We start from the raw sequence: 18,338 nt of genomic DNA on the forward strand, positions 1-18,338 counted from the left end.
TCGATAGTAGAATCGTCAGAAACAGAATCAGGTCTGGCACACGTGATATCAACACAGGAGAAGAGTCAAAGCAGAGCCGAGTTGGTACACAGGGAAATCCAATGAAGAGTAGTCAGGAACGGAAACAGCCTGGTACACAGGAATACACTAAGTCGGCAGGAAACAACAGGAACAGGCAACAGGGAAAACACAAGGGAGCAGAACACTATGGTAAACGTATTACCGGCAATCCTGCAGAGGATTAGCCGGCTATTTAAGGAGAGCAGAACCAATAGGCTGCAGATGATAATGAGGAGCCAGGTGAGTGAACTAGGAGAAACAGGCTGGCCAGGTGAGGCTTAATATAGAAATGACAGCATAAATGAGGGCAGATTCTGACAGAGAACAGACCTAACGGACCCTATCTAAGACCTATCTAATCTATTTAGCTAATCTATCTGCCTATCTGATCTACCTAAACTAATCTATCTAATCTATCTAAGAACTAAACTAACCAGCTACCTAAACACCCAATGTGGCTCTCTAACTACCTACCTACCTATCCCTAACTAACTATCTACCTATCTATCTATCTATCTAGCTAACTCTGATAGAGAGCCCGACGAGTCATAACAAACTGGGCAAAATATTCAAAGTCTAAGATCGTGTGGGCCACAAGAAAACTAAAAAGAAATAAATAATCATTGTCGGCACAAAAGGGTCATACATTTCATAAACAATCGACAGACTGTCATATAAATGTACTTGGACACCAACTTGCCAAATGAATAATGATAATGTTTTGAGCACAGATTACCAAGTATCCAGCAGTACGCTTGAATTACGAAAGTGTACTGTTCTGACTGCGTGGGTGGAGGGAGACTAGCGGAATCGGCGTGCACACATGTCACGCGACACTGATGGGGAAGGTTGACAGAACTCACTCCTTTGTTCTCCCCATGGGGTGTTTGTAGACCAGACCCATGGTTACAGATCAGCACCCTGTATCAGTTTATGGCCCAGGTCGCAAAAGTTGAAGTCTTTGAAAATATCTCTTTAAGGACAGTGATATGCAAACACATCTGTGATGTCTCAGACATTTCGAATGCGAGCCAGGCAGCTGGGTTAAATGTTAATGACAGGCTGGAACTGAGGAAAATATCATATCATATTTTCTCCTATATCATACTTACAGGAGGCATGTGTGCTAGGCAGATGAAGGGGAACTTCTGACCTGTTGTGCGGAGGTAAAATCATATTTGTAAGCCATTGTGGTGAGAAGTTAGGACAGGATAAATAAAATCTCACATGAAAGATGTTATGAACAGGAGTCATAAAACCATAATTTGCATTTACAAAGACCTTCTAGTTCTGACAGGAAGGGGGGCTGTGGGCCCTGCAGCATGTTTTAAAACTGTCTTGTAACTCTAAGGGATTGTTCACTTTTGGGGAGTCAACCTGCCATTGAAGAGTGTCCCTTTTTCTGCTTCTCCCAGCAACAGAAACTTGATCATACGTCAGTTATCAATTCTTTGTTTTGTCCTTTTTATTTTACAAGAAACCATTACATTCTATCTTTGTTTGTAATTTGTTAATTGTTATCTTAAACATTGTGGATTTATTTTCCATATTAAATAACACTTAATAAGTTCAGGTCTCTTCAAATTCATGTGTCAGACAGCTTGGTCAAAACACTACATAGTTGAAATAGGGAAGAACATTGCGGGGTTTATGATCACTCTGATTAAAGTAGAATGTGATAGATTAGTTGTAAGGGAGAACCGAAGGCTTCCTGAACAGCAGTGTCAGTTCTTCACAAAAAACCTTTGTGGGGGCATAATTGGTAAGGTGAAGCTCGTGTCTGGCATTAATAGGGAAGAATTTAATCTTTTTAGATAGACCAGGTGGTTGTTTTTGATTAACCCTTTGTCACACACAAGTCACGCAGGCTCAGGTGAGTGCTGGTGGTGACAGGTGGTATTATCCTTTAAGCTGCTGTCTACAGAATACACAATGTATAATGTAAATAGAATTGTCTGCTAGTTATATTATTGTATTATAGTAATATATTTTCCATTCATATTGCATATTGAAGGTCATGGTATGCTAAATGAAGCTCTCAGCTATTTGCATTAATAAAAGCACGCATAAATGAAAGCCTCAATTAATAGATATACTGTAAATGTTTGAACATTCAGTGGTGTTTGATCCTATGTTCTACAAGTTCAAGGTGATATCGCCATGGTAACAGAATCTTGTCAATGTCCTTCATCAATAAACTGACGCAAACAGCTGAACAATGTGCTACAGATTGTATCTTTTTGTTACTGCACTTGTATTAAACGAAGTCATTGTTAGTGTTCAATTACCATCTGAATGTGTTTGGTCCGTAGAGTTTGAAAAGCCGCAGTTTCATCGCGGTCACTTCTTAATCTGGATTGCATGAGGCGGTTGTCTTGCAGAGACAGAGGAAGTTAATTGGGACATCTCTTTCCTTACAGTTATAAATCCTGTATTCATTAGCCTCTAATCTACACTTTGATAAGGGTTATTCATTTTTAACTGAACCCCTGTATCTTGGGACATTTGTATAGTGTATAGTATACATTAAAATGAGTGCTTCCTGCTTTGGGCTAACGGCTCTGCTTTTTGTGGGTCTATTCACACTTCCTCTATTACTGATAAAAGCAAAAGAGCATTTTTGAATTGTTCTTTTGTGGAGATAACAATACTGTGCAAATGGGATTGGATGGGCTGGGGGCTGGTTGTGTTTTATGATAAATACAATCAAGACAGTATCCTCTGCGGAAACACAGTTACTAGTTACGCTGCCATATCCTTTAGATAGCTCCTAGCATGCTGATTGGTGGATGGCACCTGCCATTCACCAACCAGAGTGTCTGGAGATACCCACACACTTGGGTCTGATTTTCAGTTAGGAGCAAAGCAAAATAAAGGAGCAACTTTGCACTTTGGCAAAACCATGTTGCATTGGAGGGGGAGGGTAAAATTAAAATGTAAAGACAGATTTATAGTTGGATACGGGATGTCATAGATCAACTTCAATTCAGTATAAAAATAAAGCTATCAAGTATTTGTGGGCTATGTGAAAAACATCCAGTATTTTCCTTGTGTGCAAAAAAATAAGTCAATTTATGCCCCATGCATTGTAACATGATTTGTCCTTTTGCTAAGTTGCTCATTTTCTTTGCTTTGCTCCAAGCTCAAAATCAGGCCATTATTGATGAATGGCTGATGATATCCACCAATCAGAGTTCTGTGAGCTGTCTAATGGGTACCACAGCCAATCCTGTTCGCCAGCGTGACATGGGAAGCTTGGGACTGCAGTAGGGGTAAAGAATTCTTGTAAACTTTTGCATCTCTGCAGAAGGTGCCATTTATTTGACCACCCACATGAAGGAGACATTAATGCACTGAGTGGGACCTTTATAAAGAACATACTGTTTAAGCTATGTTGCCATTCAGAACATAAGAGGAAGCATCACTGACATTTAAATTAAGGTGCAACATTTATTTAGAATTAACTTGTGGGGGCAAATTATATTTTTCATTATATTAAGGTGGCAATATTATATTATATTTACTATGAATTTGAATTTGAATATGGAGCAAACTTGATTGTCTTTGTCTGAAATTATGCGTAGAGCACGCTACGGCGTGGAAGGGCGTATCCAGCCGCAACACGTGGCAATAACAGTTTTTACACTTTTGTATACATTCGCACAAACACACACATTTGTAAGTAGTACATATTAATCGTAGTCGCAACACATAGTTATTTATATCAAAATATAGTAGTGTTCATGTGTAATATTATATGCATCTTAGTGATACATATGGTTCAGGTTAAAGGAAACGTGTCATGTCTGATATCATATTGATCCCCTTTACATCAGCAGTTGTCCGGTGCATTCGGCGAAGAGATCGCACATTGCATACTCTAGTTATTGATGTTAGGGAATAAACTTTTAATATGATGCTGACTGTAAAATGCTAATGGCCTGGTTGTAATTGGAGTTTTGGCGGGAAGATCAGAGCACATCCCCTGGAGAGATGACCCCCACCTTTGGATTCCTTAGACTGAACCAGCCTATGATCTGCAACCCCCTGGACCTTGCTGAAGCCTGGACCAATAGAAGCAAACCACACCATCTGCATTGTTTCACTGTATTTCTGTTTGCATATAAGCAGGAGCTTTTCATGTAGTGTTCAAGACATCTTGTCCACAGACTTCAGGACTGAATGACTGTTCACTGGATCCAGAGCGCCTGCGATAAGTAACGGCTGTACTTACTATTATTTCGCTTGAATTATTCTGCTACTTTTTGAGAATAAATATTTGTGCATTGGAAACACAAATCGAGATTCGACAATCGTTATTGGATAGCGACAAAACATGCATAACAATATGGATGCACCACAAGTCGGCCCGTGAGTGCCCACCCTATGCTGCCCCTTCTGCACTGAAATGCCCCTATTCTAGTGTTACGTTAAGGGTTGTATGCCTCTCCAGATTCCCACAGACATGTCCCCTTTTTGCTCTCCTTGGTGTGAGTGGACCACCCTACAGTGCACATTCCAGTTCCCCACACTCCCACACCCAATTCTCCCACCTTTTGTACCCAGTTTCCTGCCCTGCACTTGGCATCATGTTTGGGTTTAAACTTCTGTCCATTTTTAGTACCACAAATTCCTCTGGGACAGAACATCTTTCGGACACCACACCCGGGCATCACAGCAGCTCGAGTGGTGCAGACGCTGAGGATCGACGCCTACAGCGGGTCATACAGAGGTGGGAGAAACCCATGTGAGCGAGATCTTTGAAGTGCCACCGGTGAGTTAGGCGCACCTTCTATTTTGCAGTACTGTCCATGCCAGGCTTTATTCAATGACTGTTTACAACTCTTCCATTTTCTCCAGGGTCCTTCTGCAGAGGGGAGCTTAGGACACACTCAGAATGTTGGCAGCATAACAGCGATACTACCTAATGCTGCCGCACAGCTCGACATGCAGGATGGCGACAGGGCTAAGGTGGCAATGACGCCTCTAAGGGAGAAGTCTAGGTGACGACTTATGAGTCCTATCACGTTGGCTGCCGGCTATTCATTTTTAAAAGTGGCCTCCACTGCACACAGGATCCACGGCAGGCTGGAACATACGTAGCTCTCTCCATATGAGAAGTAACGATTTATCGTTGGAGAGGAATTTTATTATGTCCATATGACAACCACTAAGCTCGTAGATAATGGGTTTTGACAGAAGGAATAAGGTAACCATTGCAGAGTTTAAACTGAATCACTGTGCTTACTGGCGTTGGGACTATATCTCTCACGCAAGGGTGGACTTGGCACCACTCACCATGGGATAAACAGGTTTTTACCCATAATACATATACATATACCCCTATAGGAAACAACCAATAACAGCGCAAAGGTGCAATCAATGTAAAAAATACTATATATCAAAATCGAGGACAAAATAAAGACTGTGATCTCTTCGAGGTAATAATCAATACAATTTATTGTAACAAATACACATACAAAAACGTACATCACCGATGCAAAAGATAATAAAAGAACCTTATTATTATTGTAAAAAGACCTCTTGAATTAATCAGGACCTGTCAGACATATAGGATCAGTGCTTTTTTTCCCATTGAACGCTGCGAACGGCGTTCCGGCACCTTTTTTTTAAACTTTTTTTTTTCCTCTGCGGTGCTGCTACAGTGCAGCACCGCATCTGTGTGTGTGTGTGTGTGTGTGTGTGTGTCCTGCTTCCGTCAGCCGGAAGCAGGGCAGCGGGAGGAGCAGCGATCGAACTAAGAAGAGTGAAAAGAAGTATGCAAAGAAGGTAAGTAATACTGACTACAGAAAGCGGGAAGGGGCGAAAGTAGAAGAGGGCTACAGAAAAACAAAGGGCGAGCAGAAAGAAGGCTACAGAATAAAGGGGGAGCAGAAAGAGGGCTACAGAATAGAGGGGGAGCAGAAAGAAGGCTACAGAATAGAGGGGGAGCAGAAAGAAGGCTACAGAATAGAGGGGGAGCAGTAAGAAGGCTACAGAATAGAGGGGGAGCAGAAAGAAGGCTACAGAATAGAGGGGGAGCAGAAAGAAGGCTACAGAATAGAGGGGGAGCAGAAAGAAGGCTACAGAATAGGGGGAAGCAGAAAGAAGGCTACAGAATAGAGGGGGAGCAGAAAGAAGGCTACAGAAAAAGGAGGGAGGTGGAAAGAGAGGGCCACAAAAAAACCAGGGTGCAGAATAGGGGTGAGAATAGCTAGCGGCCATATGTGAGAAAAGTTGGTAGGCAGCCGCAGCAGGGGACATGTCAGTGTGTAACAGATGAGTGATGTCCAGTTGTTATGTTTGTTTTATTAAATTAACATATGGGGCCTCCCCTCTAGATATCCTGCGTTTACTCCATCAGTCATCTGGACTGCAGCCTTGCCAGCCAACCAGGAGGAGGTAGGAGTTATTATTTTTATTTTACAATTGTCAAGTGTGTGAGGGGCAAGGAAGGGAGTAAATTTATGTGTATATATATATATATATATAATTTTTTATTTTTTTTCATAAAAGATTAATAAGACGTGAGTTCCGGCACCTTTTTTTTTACAAAAAAAGCACTGTATAGGATAATTATGAATGAACACCACAATCGATGTCAGGGAGTCAGTATCCCACTAGATGCTCTTTTTATAATTATGATCCAATATCCACACAGATTTGGACGGTGGTAATGTAGCTAGGTACAGAGTGATGAACTCGTTATCAGTCCAGGACCGTAGTATTAGCAAAAAAACTAATCTCATAAATTAGGCATATATTATTATTATTATAGTAATTGTATAAAATACATATAATTATTATAATAATAATATGTTGTATTGTTCTCTATATGCCTCATTTATGAGATTAGTTTTTTGTTTTTTAATTATATATCTACCATGATACAACTAGATAATAGTGATAGTCTATAGTTGTGGTTTCTATATAGATAGACATGCAGTTATATGTAGTGAGAAATAATGTTTATAATCTATGTTTGTACTCAGATGTCTGGTATTTATGAGCCATATTAATAGTTTTGGACTCATTTTTATATTTTTTATTTATTTTTATTTATTTTTTATGTTTTATTTTTATTTTCTCATGTTTTCCTTATATAGTGGTTATTCTTCTCTTCTCCTGACTGTGTTTCTTGGACACTTAGATATGTATTAATTATATTGTGTAAATTGTATTGTGATATCAGCTGTTATACAATGTAATTGATTGATTCAAACTCCCCTCTTCTATTTAAGACGAGTCTTAGTAGTGATTACACACTTACCTTGGCTTTGAAAAAGTCCCTTTGGTAGAGACGAAACGCGTTGCCTAATTGATCTCTTGTGATATTTTATAACATTATATATGGACCTGGAGACTTTCGTTATCTAGACACATATTGAGGATACAAGTTAACCCGTGCATGATACTCATGCATTCTAGTCAAATCAAGCTACTTAAGGTCTTAAAAAGGTTCTTGTCATGCATTTGGGCCTAGCCCAGGCCTCCTCAGGGGAAGAGCGTTACCTCCCGACGCAAGAACCCTTTTTAATGTGTGTTCATGAGGTAAAATTACCTCACGAAAATGAGTTTGACCCCTCAACTCGTAAATTTAGCCTTTACTTCCCCTCCCACGGGGGGAAGGGGGGATGATGGAAGTTAACTGACTTCACTATTCTAATTTTTTTTGTCAAATAATGTCAGTATACCAAATTTCAGGTCAATTGGATGAGTCCTTTCTGAGAAAATAGTTTTTTACACACACACACACACACACACACACACTAACACACGCCACAACACATGTGTGTTCATGAGGTAAAATTACCTCACGAAAATGAGTTTGACCCCTCAACTCGTAAATTTAGCCTTTACTACCCCTCCCACGGGGGGAAGGGGGGATGATGGAAGTTAACTGACTTCACTATTCTATTTTTTTTATCAAATAATGTCAGTATACCAAATTTCAGGCCAATTGGATGAGCCCTTTCTGAGAAAATAGTTTTTTCCACACACACACACACACACTAACACACGCCGCTAGGCTTTTACTTTTATATATTAGATAATGCTAAGAATTTAGTAGGTCACTGTATAACTCCGCCCAGCAGGTGGCGCTGCAGCTTGTTTGTTTCTTTTCACACACAGACTAACACATGCCGCTAGGCTTTTATATTATAGATTGTTATGAAATGATTGCATGAGGAACTATAGATCCGCTTTTTTGGTCCCTGCCCGAGCAGAATTTTTTATACTCACCGTATTTTGTATCACATTCAAGTTGAAGAGATAGCTGGTGTCGGAGAGCCGTAGAAGAGGGAACGCAAAGGGGACTGTGAGTGCTAACCAATCCACCTATTTACATACTACGTCACTGGACTAATAGCGGGCTCATTACTCCGTACCTGGTTCTATCATTATCTCGGTCTAAATCTGTGTGGACATTGGGTCACAGTTATTAAGATACTATTGATGGTGGGACACTAATTCCCTGACATTTATTGCGGAGAGAGCTGGTGTCGGAGAGCCGTAGAAGAGGGATTGTGAAGGTGACTGTTAGTACTATCTATTTCACCTGCCTATATGCTACGGTCCTGGACTGATAACGGATTCATCACTCTGTACCTCTGTCCAAATCTGTGTGGATATTGGATCATAATTATTAAAAGAGCATTCAGTGGGATACTGACTCCCTGACACCAATTGCAGTGTTTATTCATAATTATCCTATATGTCTTGACAGGTCCTGATTAATTCAAGAGGTCTTTTTACAATAACAATAAGGTTCTTTTATTATTTTTTTGCATTGGTGATGTATGCTTTTATATGTGTATTTGTTGCAATAAATTGTATTGAATATTAACTCGAAGAGATTACAGCCTTTATTTTGCCCTGTTTTTTTTTATATAGTATTTTTTACATTGATTGCACCTTTGTGCTGTTATTGGTTGTATCCTAGATTGTTTATTGTGGATTAGCAATTACCCCTGTTTATTACAGCTGCATCGTGCATCTCTAGAACATTAAAGCCCAGCGCGGGGTCCTTTTTTCTTTTGGTTTACATATACCCCTATACCTTCATTATCAGCAACAATGGGTTTGATTTTGTAGGATAAAAACTCCAAATACAGAATTTGTTTTCCTCATTTACTGTTGCAATTAATATATTTTTTCCATAGTTAATTTTTTTTTTTTTATAGCTACACTTACACACATAACTACATTCAGCCAGTGGTATGCACATTTAAATGTAGAGTTATCATTATCTCTAAAGTCATTTGAACGTCATATACAGCCACATCATTGGTTTCTCTATCGGCCCATTCGATTTGTACTTAGCTAGTCCTGTTTTTCTTAAATTTGTGTCTACCAATTTAAGGACTCTCGGTTTTCAAGGGCCTTGTTATTAGGAGCATTATGTCAACTCTCTGCTCAGTAAATTCGGAGGTCTTATCTCAGCTATAACTCCTCAATACACTAATACTAGATTCGGGGGCATATTATGCTCTAAGATTTTGGATGAACAGAATGAGCAAGTCCAAGTACAGGGTTTCAGTCACTACACTTGACACTGGTTAATACTTTATTTGTAACACAGGCTTTATGGGGGCACAGGGCATCCATGTCTTACTGAACGGAGAACCTAGCGCTGTCAATGGTTTAGCTAACATTATATAACGCCCGCTTCCTACACTAATTTTAAAACATAGCACATCCTGACATTATTTTGTAAGGCAGCAGCAGCGAGATCATTCCAGGATATTATATGTTACACCCTAAACTTTACACTATTCCTCTACTCTCGCTGAAACACTGTTATTCGTTCGCCACAGGGCGACACATCTCTTAACTTGAAAGCTCCTTCCTCTCAGCAAACAGACAGGGTGTGTCTGTTAGTGCAAACAGAGCCAGTGAGGGGCGTTTTCTCTTAAAGAGAAGGTGGGTGTGTCACCTGCCCATCAAGCTAAGGCTGGGGGAGGAGTATCATGCATAAAAGCTTGTTTGTGTCATTTGTGCACTGAGACCAATGCTGGGGAATCTGGCTGGTCTTGAGAGAAAGATTGTCTATGTCTAGCTAGCGTTTAGGGTCTCCATATCTGCTGTGAAATTCATATGGTGTCAAGTACATTTTAAACCATCCTGACAATAAAGCTGCATAAAAAGAAGAAGTTGTTCGCGTGCGCTTCAGCAGTAGCGGGCTCTTGCCACAATATATATATATATATATATATATATATATATATATATATATATATATATATACTAATAAATAAGCCTCAAGGAGATGTTGGTCTAGAGAGCAGAAACAGACATTGTCTCCTTGAATGGCTCTATGGCAGAAGCATTAGCGATGACCACAAGTCAGAGGTCTGTGGAGTACCATTTTGGTAACGGGCTTCGGTGGCCATATTTTACCTGCAGACTAGACAATATATCAGGTGGATCCTGCATGGAATACACAGCCTTTAGTTAATAAGGGTGACACACACTTGATTTCCCCCCTTGACTGTCTCCAAGTAGAGCAACCTTTTCGCCATCTAGTAATGATTTCTGTTTAGCTCACAAAAACCTCAGTACCCATATGATTATGAGTAGGGCAGATACCGCTGCAGCTTCGGGTCCTGTGCAGTTAAAATTATGGAAATCCGATAGATACAAGGCCTCTCAGACAACACACATTAGTTAGTACAGTTTGCTCACTAGGCACATACTACTCGGCAGCACACAGATTATACTTAACACTGGAAGGTTCCTGACATTCAATGTTTGTATGGAAGCTAGAGCTACATCCCTCCTTCCGGCTGATCCATCCATAGGTCAGGCAGCCTTTAGTAACAGCCGGTAGCTAGCAGTCCTCTAGGAGCTGCCACATGGCTATTTCACAAGGAGGCAACAGAGATACAGCTGACACGTGGAAATACCAGGTTTAAAACAGACCTCGTATAGGTTCCTGGATCCAGGTGGGCCAAAGCATAGAGACTGATATTTGCCCTCTAACATTAACAAAACAGGGCAAAGAGACAAGACCTCCCTATTCCCCCATGTTTTTTTAGCACATTTAGTCAGTTCACCAATCACAAGGAATCAATTTCATGCATCATTCATGAACTTTAAATATTTTTGGGTTTAGACCCATCTCAAAATGGCTCCAATTCCTTTAGGATTGGAGCGGCTACATCCGCAGCCTTGTCAGGATCATCTGTGGATACCATAAAGGCGGTAGGCAGATGGAAGTCAGCAGCCTACAAGACATACATTAGGCCTAGGTTGTTTTCTTCTGATTGTCTTTCCCTTGTTTCCATCTTCCTCTATTCACTTTGATAACTACTAATCCACCTCCTTCCCACCCCTCTCCTCTTCCCCCGTCCTTCATCCCTCCTTCTCTCATGTGGTTTCCCAAGGTTCCTCCGCTCGTCGCTTTTACGTGAGGGCATGAAGGGATTTTTCCAGTTTTTTCCCTGCCTCAAGTGGTGAGTAGTAGGAAAGCACTGCAAGCAGCTACATACATCTGATACATTTGGTACTATCGTGATTGGCCGCAGGTCACTGTCCCCTTCGAGGCAACGGTAACTCTGTGGTCCTTCAATGAGGAGGGTCCCTTGCCCGGCTCAGTGAGAAAGTGCATTGTGAGTTTAGAAGGGGCAGTCATTCTGACGCCAGGTTAGTGCCGGCCAGGCATTTAAGGACTACTTTCTGTTTTAAGTGGATGTACGGCAGTTCCCCATTTCCACGCTTGGTTTTAGGTATCAGTGTGGTAGCTGTCCCGCAGTGCTCTTTCTCTGCCATCAAATTTCATTTAAAAAACTGTGACTTTCTTTAGCCACCTTATATATGTCTTCCTGTCTTTATTTTAGATAGATAGTTTAAGTACATAAAGGTCTTGTGAAGGGGAATATGGGCATACAGTGAGCAATTCATTGTTATTGGGTGTGTTTATAATTTTCTAAATGAAACAGTAGTCATTGGATCCTTCATGCATGTATTGTGGTCTGCAATTTACCTCTAGGGCACTGGATTCCAAACTTTTTCAGTTCAAGGCACCCTTAGGGCCTCCATAATTTTTTCAAGACTCCCCTAAGCCAAAATAATTACCAAGTAGTCCCCCACCTTGCTTACCACTGGTCCTGTCCGATGCATCCTAGGGAGCCTAGGCACACAGTTTGGGAACCACTGCTCTAGGGGATAGTTATGTGGTGAGGGGAGGCATATTTATTCCAACAGAACCCTTTCACCATGCCGCCTACACCACCAACATCAAGAAGCTGCAGAGGAGCCCCTGGAGAAGGGCCATGAGGAGACACTGGAGGAGGACAAGGAGGAGGGCCATAAGGAAACCCTGGAGGAGGACAAGGAAGAGGGCCATGAGAAGGCCCTAGAGGATGACCAGGAGGAGGGCCATGAGGATACACTGGAGGACAAGGAGAAGGGCCATGAGGAGACCCTGGAGGAGGACAAGGAGGAGGGCCATGAGGAGACACTGGAGGAGGACAAGGAGGAGGGCCATAAGGAGACACTGGAGGAGCACAAGGAGGAGGGCCATGAGAAGGGCCATGAGGAAACCCTGGAGGAGGACCAGGAGGAGGGCCATGAGGAGACCCTGGAAGAGGACAAGGAGGAGGGCCATGAGGAGACACTGGAGGAGCACAAGGAGGAGGGCCATGAGGAAAACCCTGGAGAAGGACAAGGAGAAGGGCCAAGAGTAGACTCTGGCGGAGGATCAGGATGAGGGCCATGAGGAGACCTCGGAAGAGGACAAGGAGGAGAGCAATGAGAGGACGCTGGAGGAGGACCAGGAGGAAGCCCTGGAGAAGATGCAGGGGAAGGGCCACAAAATGTAATTTTCCACATTCTCCATTTCCCCATCCCCCAAGAATTCACTCTCCACAACCCACCACCAATCCCATTCCCAGGCGCTTGAGAAATCCCAAATGGAGAAGCCCCAAGTGGGGGAGGCCGGGAGCCAATCCAAGCCACAGCAGAAGAATGTAAGTATCTTGATGTTATAATCTAGTCTATTATTAATTATTTTGTGTTGCAGCATAAAAGTGTTATCCTCAGAAGCCTCTTTTCCCTAAATGTGACTGTTCTCTCGGCCTAGGCAAAGTTTGCCATTCGACAGGTATCTGACAACATGGTCCTAATAAGTGTTTATTGCCAAGGACCCCCCAATATATCAGCAAAATGTAGTAATCCTTTTACTACTACTGTGCTCAGCATAACATGAACCTCTGCAGAGACTTTCACGTAATGTATCACTTCTGAACTCTGCTGAGCCTGGAAACTAAGTGAACAAAGTACAGTCATAGAGCTAAGATATGTTCTATAAATGTCAAGATTGCGATTGTAAAATGTTTATTTTCTTTTTTTTTTCAGATGGCGAATAAATACCTCCCGCACATCTCCTGATCAAGAAAATAAAAACATAAATAAAAAGAAAATTAGAACTATTGGGAAAATGTTATTTTCATTCTGAAATTTTAATTTTATTTGGTTATTTAAATTTAATATAAAAATTAGTTTATAAAAAGTTATTTGTGTACAAAAAATGTGTGTGTTTTATTTTTGTAAAGAAAATATCTACTAATGTACATTTGTATCATAATGAAGGACTATATGAAACATAACTGAATACATGAAACACATTTGTACCTATTGACTGGGAATTAACTACAGCACATTTTATAGCAAAATAAATTCTGAGATAAGGATACCAGGGATAAAAAGTATAGTAGCTCGCTCCGATATTCGTGTGAGAAAAGAGGTATAGTCTGTCTGGGTGAGAACCGTTTCCTTTCCTCACACAGTATATGGCAGCACAGCCATTATAATCACACAGTATATGACAGCACAGCAAGTATTCCATTTTAATCAAACAGTATATGGCAGCACAGCCATTATCCTTACACAGTATATGGCAGCACTGTCATTCTCCCATTATCCTCACACAGTATATGGCAGCACAGCCATTATCCTTACACAGTATATGGCAGCACTGTCATTCTCCCATTATCCTCACACAGTATATGGCAGCCCAGTCATTCTCCCATTATCATCACACAGTATATGGCAACACAGCAATTATTCCATTATCCTTACAGAGTATATGGCAGCATAGCCATTAGAATTACATAGTATATGGCAGCACAGCCATTGTTCCATTATCCTCACACAGCATATGACAGCACATCCATTATTCGATTATCCTCACACAGTATATGGCAGCACAGACACTCTCACATTATCATCACACATTATATGGCAACACAGCAATTATTCCATTATCACCACACAGTATATGGCAGCACAGCCATTATCATCACACAGTATAGAACAGCACAGTCATTCTCCCATTATCATCACATAGTATATGGCAGCACAGCAATCATTCCATTATCCTTACCCAGTATAAGGCAGCACAGTCATTCTACCATTATCCTCACACAGTATATGGCAGTACAGCCAATTTCCTCACATAGTATATGACATAACAGCCATTATCCTTACATAGTATATGGCAGTACAGCCACTATCCTCACATAGTATATGGCAGCACAGTCATTCTCCCATTATCATCTCACAGTATATGGCAGCACAGCAATTATTCCATTATCCTCACACAGTATATGGCAGCACAGCTATTATCATCACACAGTAAATGGCAGTACAGTCATTCTCCCATAATCATAACACAGTGTATGGCAGTACAGTCATTCTCCCATTATCCTCACACAGTATATGGCAGCACAGCAATTTTTCCATTATCCTCACACAGTATATGGCAGCACAGTCATTCTTCCGTTATCCTCACACAGCATATGGCAGCACAGTCATTCTCCCATTATCATCTCACAGTATATTGCAGCACAGTTATTCTCCCATTATCCTCACACAGTATATGCAACACAGCAATTATCTCATTATCCTCACACAGTATATGGCAGCACAGCCATTATCCCATTATAATCACACACTATACGGCAGCACAGTCATTCTCCCATTATCATCATATATGCTGTTTTCATATCAGATAAAATCAGAAAATCAAGTCATTTTGGCCTCCCCCCGTGGTGCAATTAAGCAAACGCGTTATTTTAACACAGGGGGGGGGGGGGTGTAAGCCAAAATGATGCGATTCCCTGAGAAGCACATCATGAAAACTGAAAATCTTCCCTAGGAAGTGGGCAGATGAAGGAGAATTGCCAGCTCCCCCCAGTATCCCAGAGACCTGCCCAGAATTCGGGAGTCTCTCGGACGTTCCGGGAGAGTTGGCAAGTATGATGGTAGGATGCGCAAGGCTTAACGTATGGGCATAGAAATACGCTATTTTTTCCGTGCAGATTTTTTTTGCCGTAAATTATGTCCAATTTTCAACCAAATCTGCATCAGGCTCTAAATGTTAACACACACTTACCCACTCTCCCCGGAATGTCCGGGAGACTCCTGAATTCCGGGTAGGTCTCCCGGACCCCCAGAACAGCAGGCCAATCTCTCGCATCCTGTCTACCCCTTAAAAGTATGCCTAGAAAATAACAATATATTATAAATACTGCATATATAAAAAAAAATTATTATTGTGCTGTTGGTCAATACTGAAAAACAGGGACAGAATTTTTGAGGGACAAATCTTTTATCACCAAGTCTTGTTGTAAAAGCCGTTGCACAACTGAAAATAACTCTGCTGTAATGAAAATAAAATAATTTCCACGCTAAAAATAAAAGTCCTTATGAATAGACGCTCTGTATCTGATATATTTCATAGACTGCAGAGTAGAGGAGAGAGGTTGTTGTAGAGAACACACCTACTGAGCACTCCCTCTTCCTGCTCAGACTATAAAACTCTGTTTTACATTAATTCTGCACACTGCTAGCAGGAATCTAGCAAACAGCTGATTGTTAAAGTTCCCTTCCTTTGTCTGACCGGAGAGCACCATGGTTCTGTATCACAAAGAGTTTGCCAACGCCGGCCAGAAGACTGGGCTCCAGATCTGGAGAATTGAGAAGTTAGATCTTGCTCCGGTACCTGAAGAATTATATGGTAACTTCTATGTGGGAGATGCTTACTTAGTCCTGCACACCATTGTCAAGAATAACGTCAAGTATTACGACCTGCACTACTGGCTTGGTAAGTACTAGTCTGTATTTGGCTTGCAGCAAAGCGTGGCTGTGTGATTGCTGTATGATTGTCTTTTGAAAGAATCTCACTAGGCATGTTAGAATGAGGGCTGGTGCTTTAATCTGTCACAGAGAATACAGAGAGGTGTGTTGATGTTAATAACCTTATAATGTAGCATGTCAGAACTGGACAGATATAATCGGCTTTCAATTGTATAATATACAAATGCTACCCAGCAATTTCAGAAACCTTTTTCTTACCACATGTCTTCTGTGTCATTGTAAATATTACCCTAGATTTTCTCAAAGTGTGTTGCTTTAAACAAAGTACCCCTTAATGTGTGCAACTGCATTCAACGCACCCCCTAATCTAAGTGCATTTAAACCAACTCAATTCTTATGCATTTAAATGTTTTCACAACACACTGTCTGATTCGTTTTGCATATGACAAGTTTTGCCTGTAAAGACATTGCCGTTTTAAAGTTGTCCGGCAAAGTCACCGAATATCAGCGACTTGCAGAATGCGGAGATTGATACATTTACCCCCCAGGGGGTATGAGGTCTAAGAGTCAGTAAAAGGGCAGGGTTGCCACAAAATGGTACATACTGACAGCCAAAAACATGACTTTGATAAAGGTTATGTTTTGAATAAACATATAATAGATTTGACTGTTTCATAGCTGGCAGCATTTGAAAATAATCTTCGAAGACACTTTGCTGATTGTAAAGTTGGTGTAAACATTCCGTACACGATGCAGTTCAAGTTGGCTTTGGTGAACTACAATCTCCAGCATCACGTGTTCACTGGACATAGTTTTAATCTCATATTTTTGCATGGTAAATGCATTTCTATAATACTTATTATTCCAAGGCCCTGAGAATAACAGATTACAGTGGGAACTGCAGTGTATGTGCAGAATAAATATATTGGATAGTTGGTGAGTTAAAAAAAAAAATAGGGACATTAAAAGAGACAACAAATTCTAGAGACAAATCGTGAAGACCTGAGACTGTCTTTGGAAATTAGGGACTGTTGGCAATAAAACTATTTCTCTGCCTTCTGTCATCATATTAATAAACTGTCTGTAAAACTAGTACCCCGGGTGGGCAGCTAGCATGCCATGGACCAGTGGCGATAGTTGGCAACAGAACTGGCATCTTGCCCTGGGGAGAGACTCCATCAGACACAAGGATTTGTCAGTCTTAGAGGACTCGTTATATCACATTGTTTACACTCATGACAATAGACTCATTCTTTTCACTTTTAGATTTCAACTGATCGGAAACTGTGACATTTAAAAATACTATAGTATAGGTTGAATTATGTCCATCAACTACAACTGTAAGTAAAGGGAACATTTTATTGGAATGGAATGAAAGAAATTTGCATCTTGTGTATAACAGTTTGAAACTTTCCATAGGAAGGGGTCATTTTCTATGTCATAATTGTTACAAACAGCATTGCCCTTAGGCATTACTAAAACACATTATGGTCAGAGATGATTGGTCCTTGGCAGCCCCACCTTCTCCCCCCTCTCCATGTACTGTACTAAAGTATCTCATTCTTATTATATACCAATATGTCAGTAGCTCTGTCACATCTCCATATGTAATCACGTCCCATTCTATTTACTGTATCATTTTGTGTTTTGTCTCTTTGTTGTACCATATAATATAATTTCATTATGTAAAGCTGGGTACAGTCTTATTTCAGATGTAAATTCTGGAACAATTTGACCAATGACTGAAAGTCCCAATGATCAGGATGATTCCTGTGTACACACCTACACGATTTACCTACAGATCTGTGATCTTCATCTGTCATAACCATCTGCCGATAAGATCGTAACTCTGTAAAAGGGGTCAGCATTGTCGGATATGGATGTTTAACGAGACACGTTTAAACTTAACCAAGGTGTTGGTTTATTGAACACTTGTCACAGCAAAGCAATGCAGGTCCTCACAGGGTTAACGGTACTAGCAGAGGATGGTTGTACAACAGTCTTATGCAGAGTATAAGCGTTTTGGTATACTGCATACCCGTGCAATAACGTTATGGGACAGGCTTCTCTTATAGAGCCTCAGGTCACTTGTATGATGCCTCTGGGAATATACAGATACGCAGCTACCATTGTTGCGACCTTTCTCTTCAACTATCTCAGAAGAAGCCTTCACATAA

At 40.9% G+C, this 18,338-nt stretch overlaps 1 protein-coding gene across 1 annotated transcript in view; it reads left to right on the forward strand.

Moving 5' to 3' along the window:
• The first annotated feature begins 15,874 nt into the window (after positions 1 to 15,874).
• LOC142159288 (scinderin-like) overlaps positions 15,875 to 18,338 on the forward strand; it is a 97,646-nt gene continuing 95,182 nt past the window's right edge. Inside the window, exon 1 of the mRNA XM_075214045.1 lies at positions 15,875 to 16,168. Within this exon, the coding sequence (XP_075070146.1) occupies positions 15,976 to 16,168 (193 nt within the window). The 5' untranslated portion in view covers positions 15,875 to 15,975. The remainder of the gene's footprint in view (positions 16,169 to 18,338) is intronic.

The sequence above is a fragment of the Mixophyes fleayi genome, chromosome 5 (assembly GCF_038048845.1).
Source record: "Mixophyes fleayi isolate aMixFle1 chromosome 5, aMixFle1.hap1, whole genome shotgun sequence".
NCBI lineage: Eukaryota > Metazoa > Chordata > Amphibia > Anura > Limnodynastidae > Mixophyes > Mixophyes fleayi.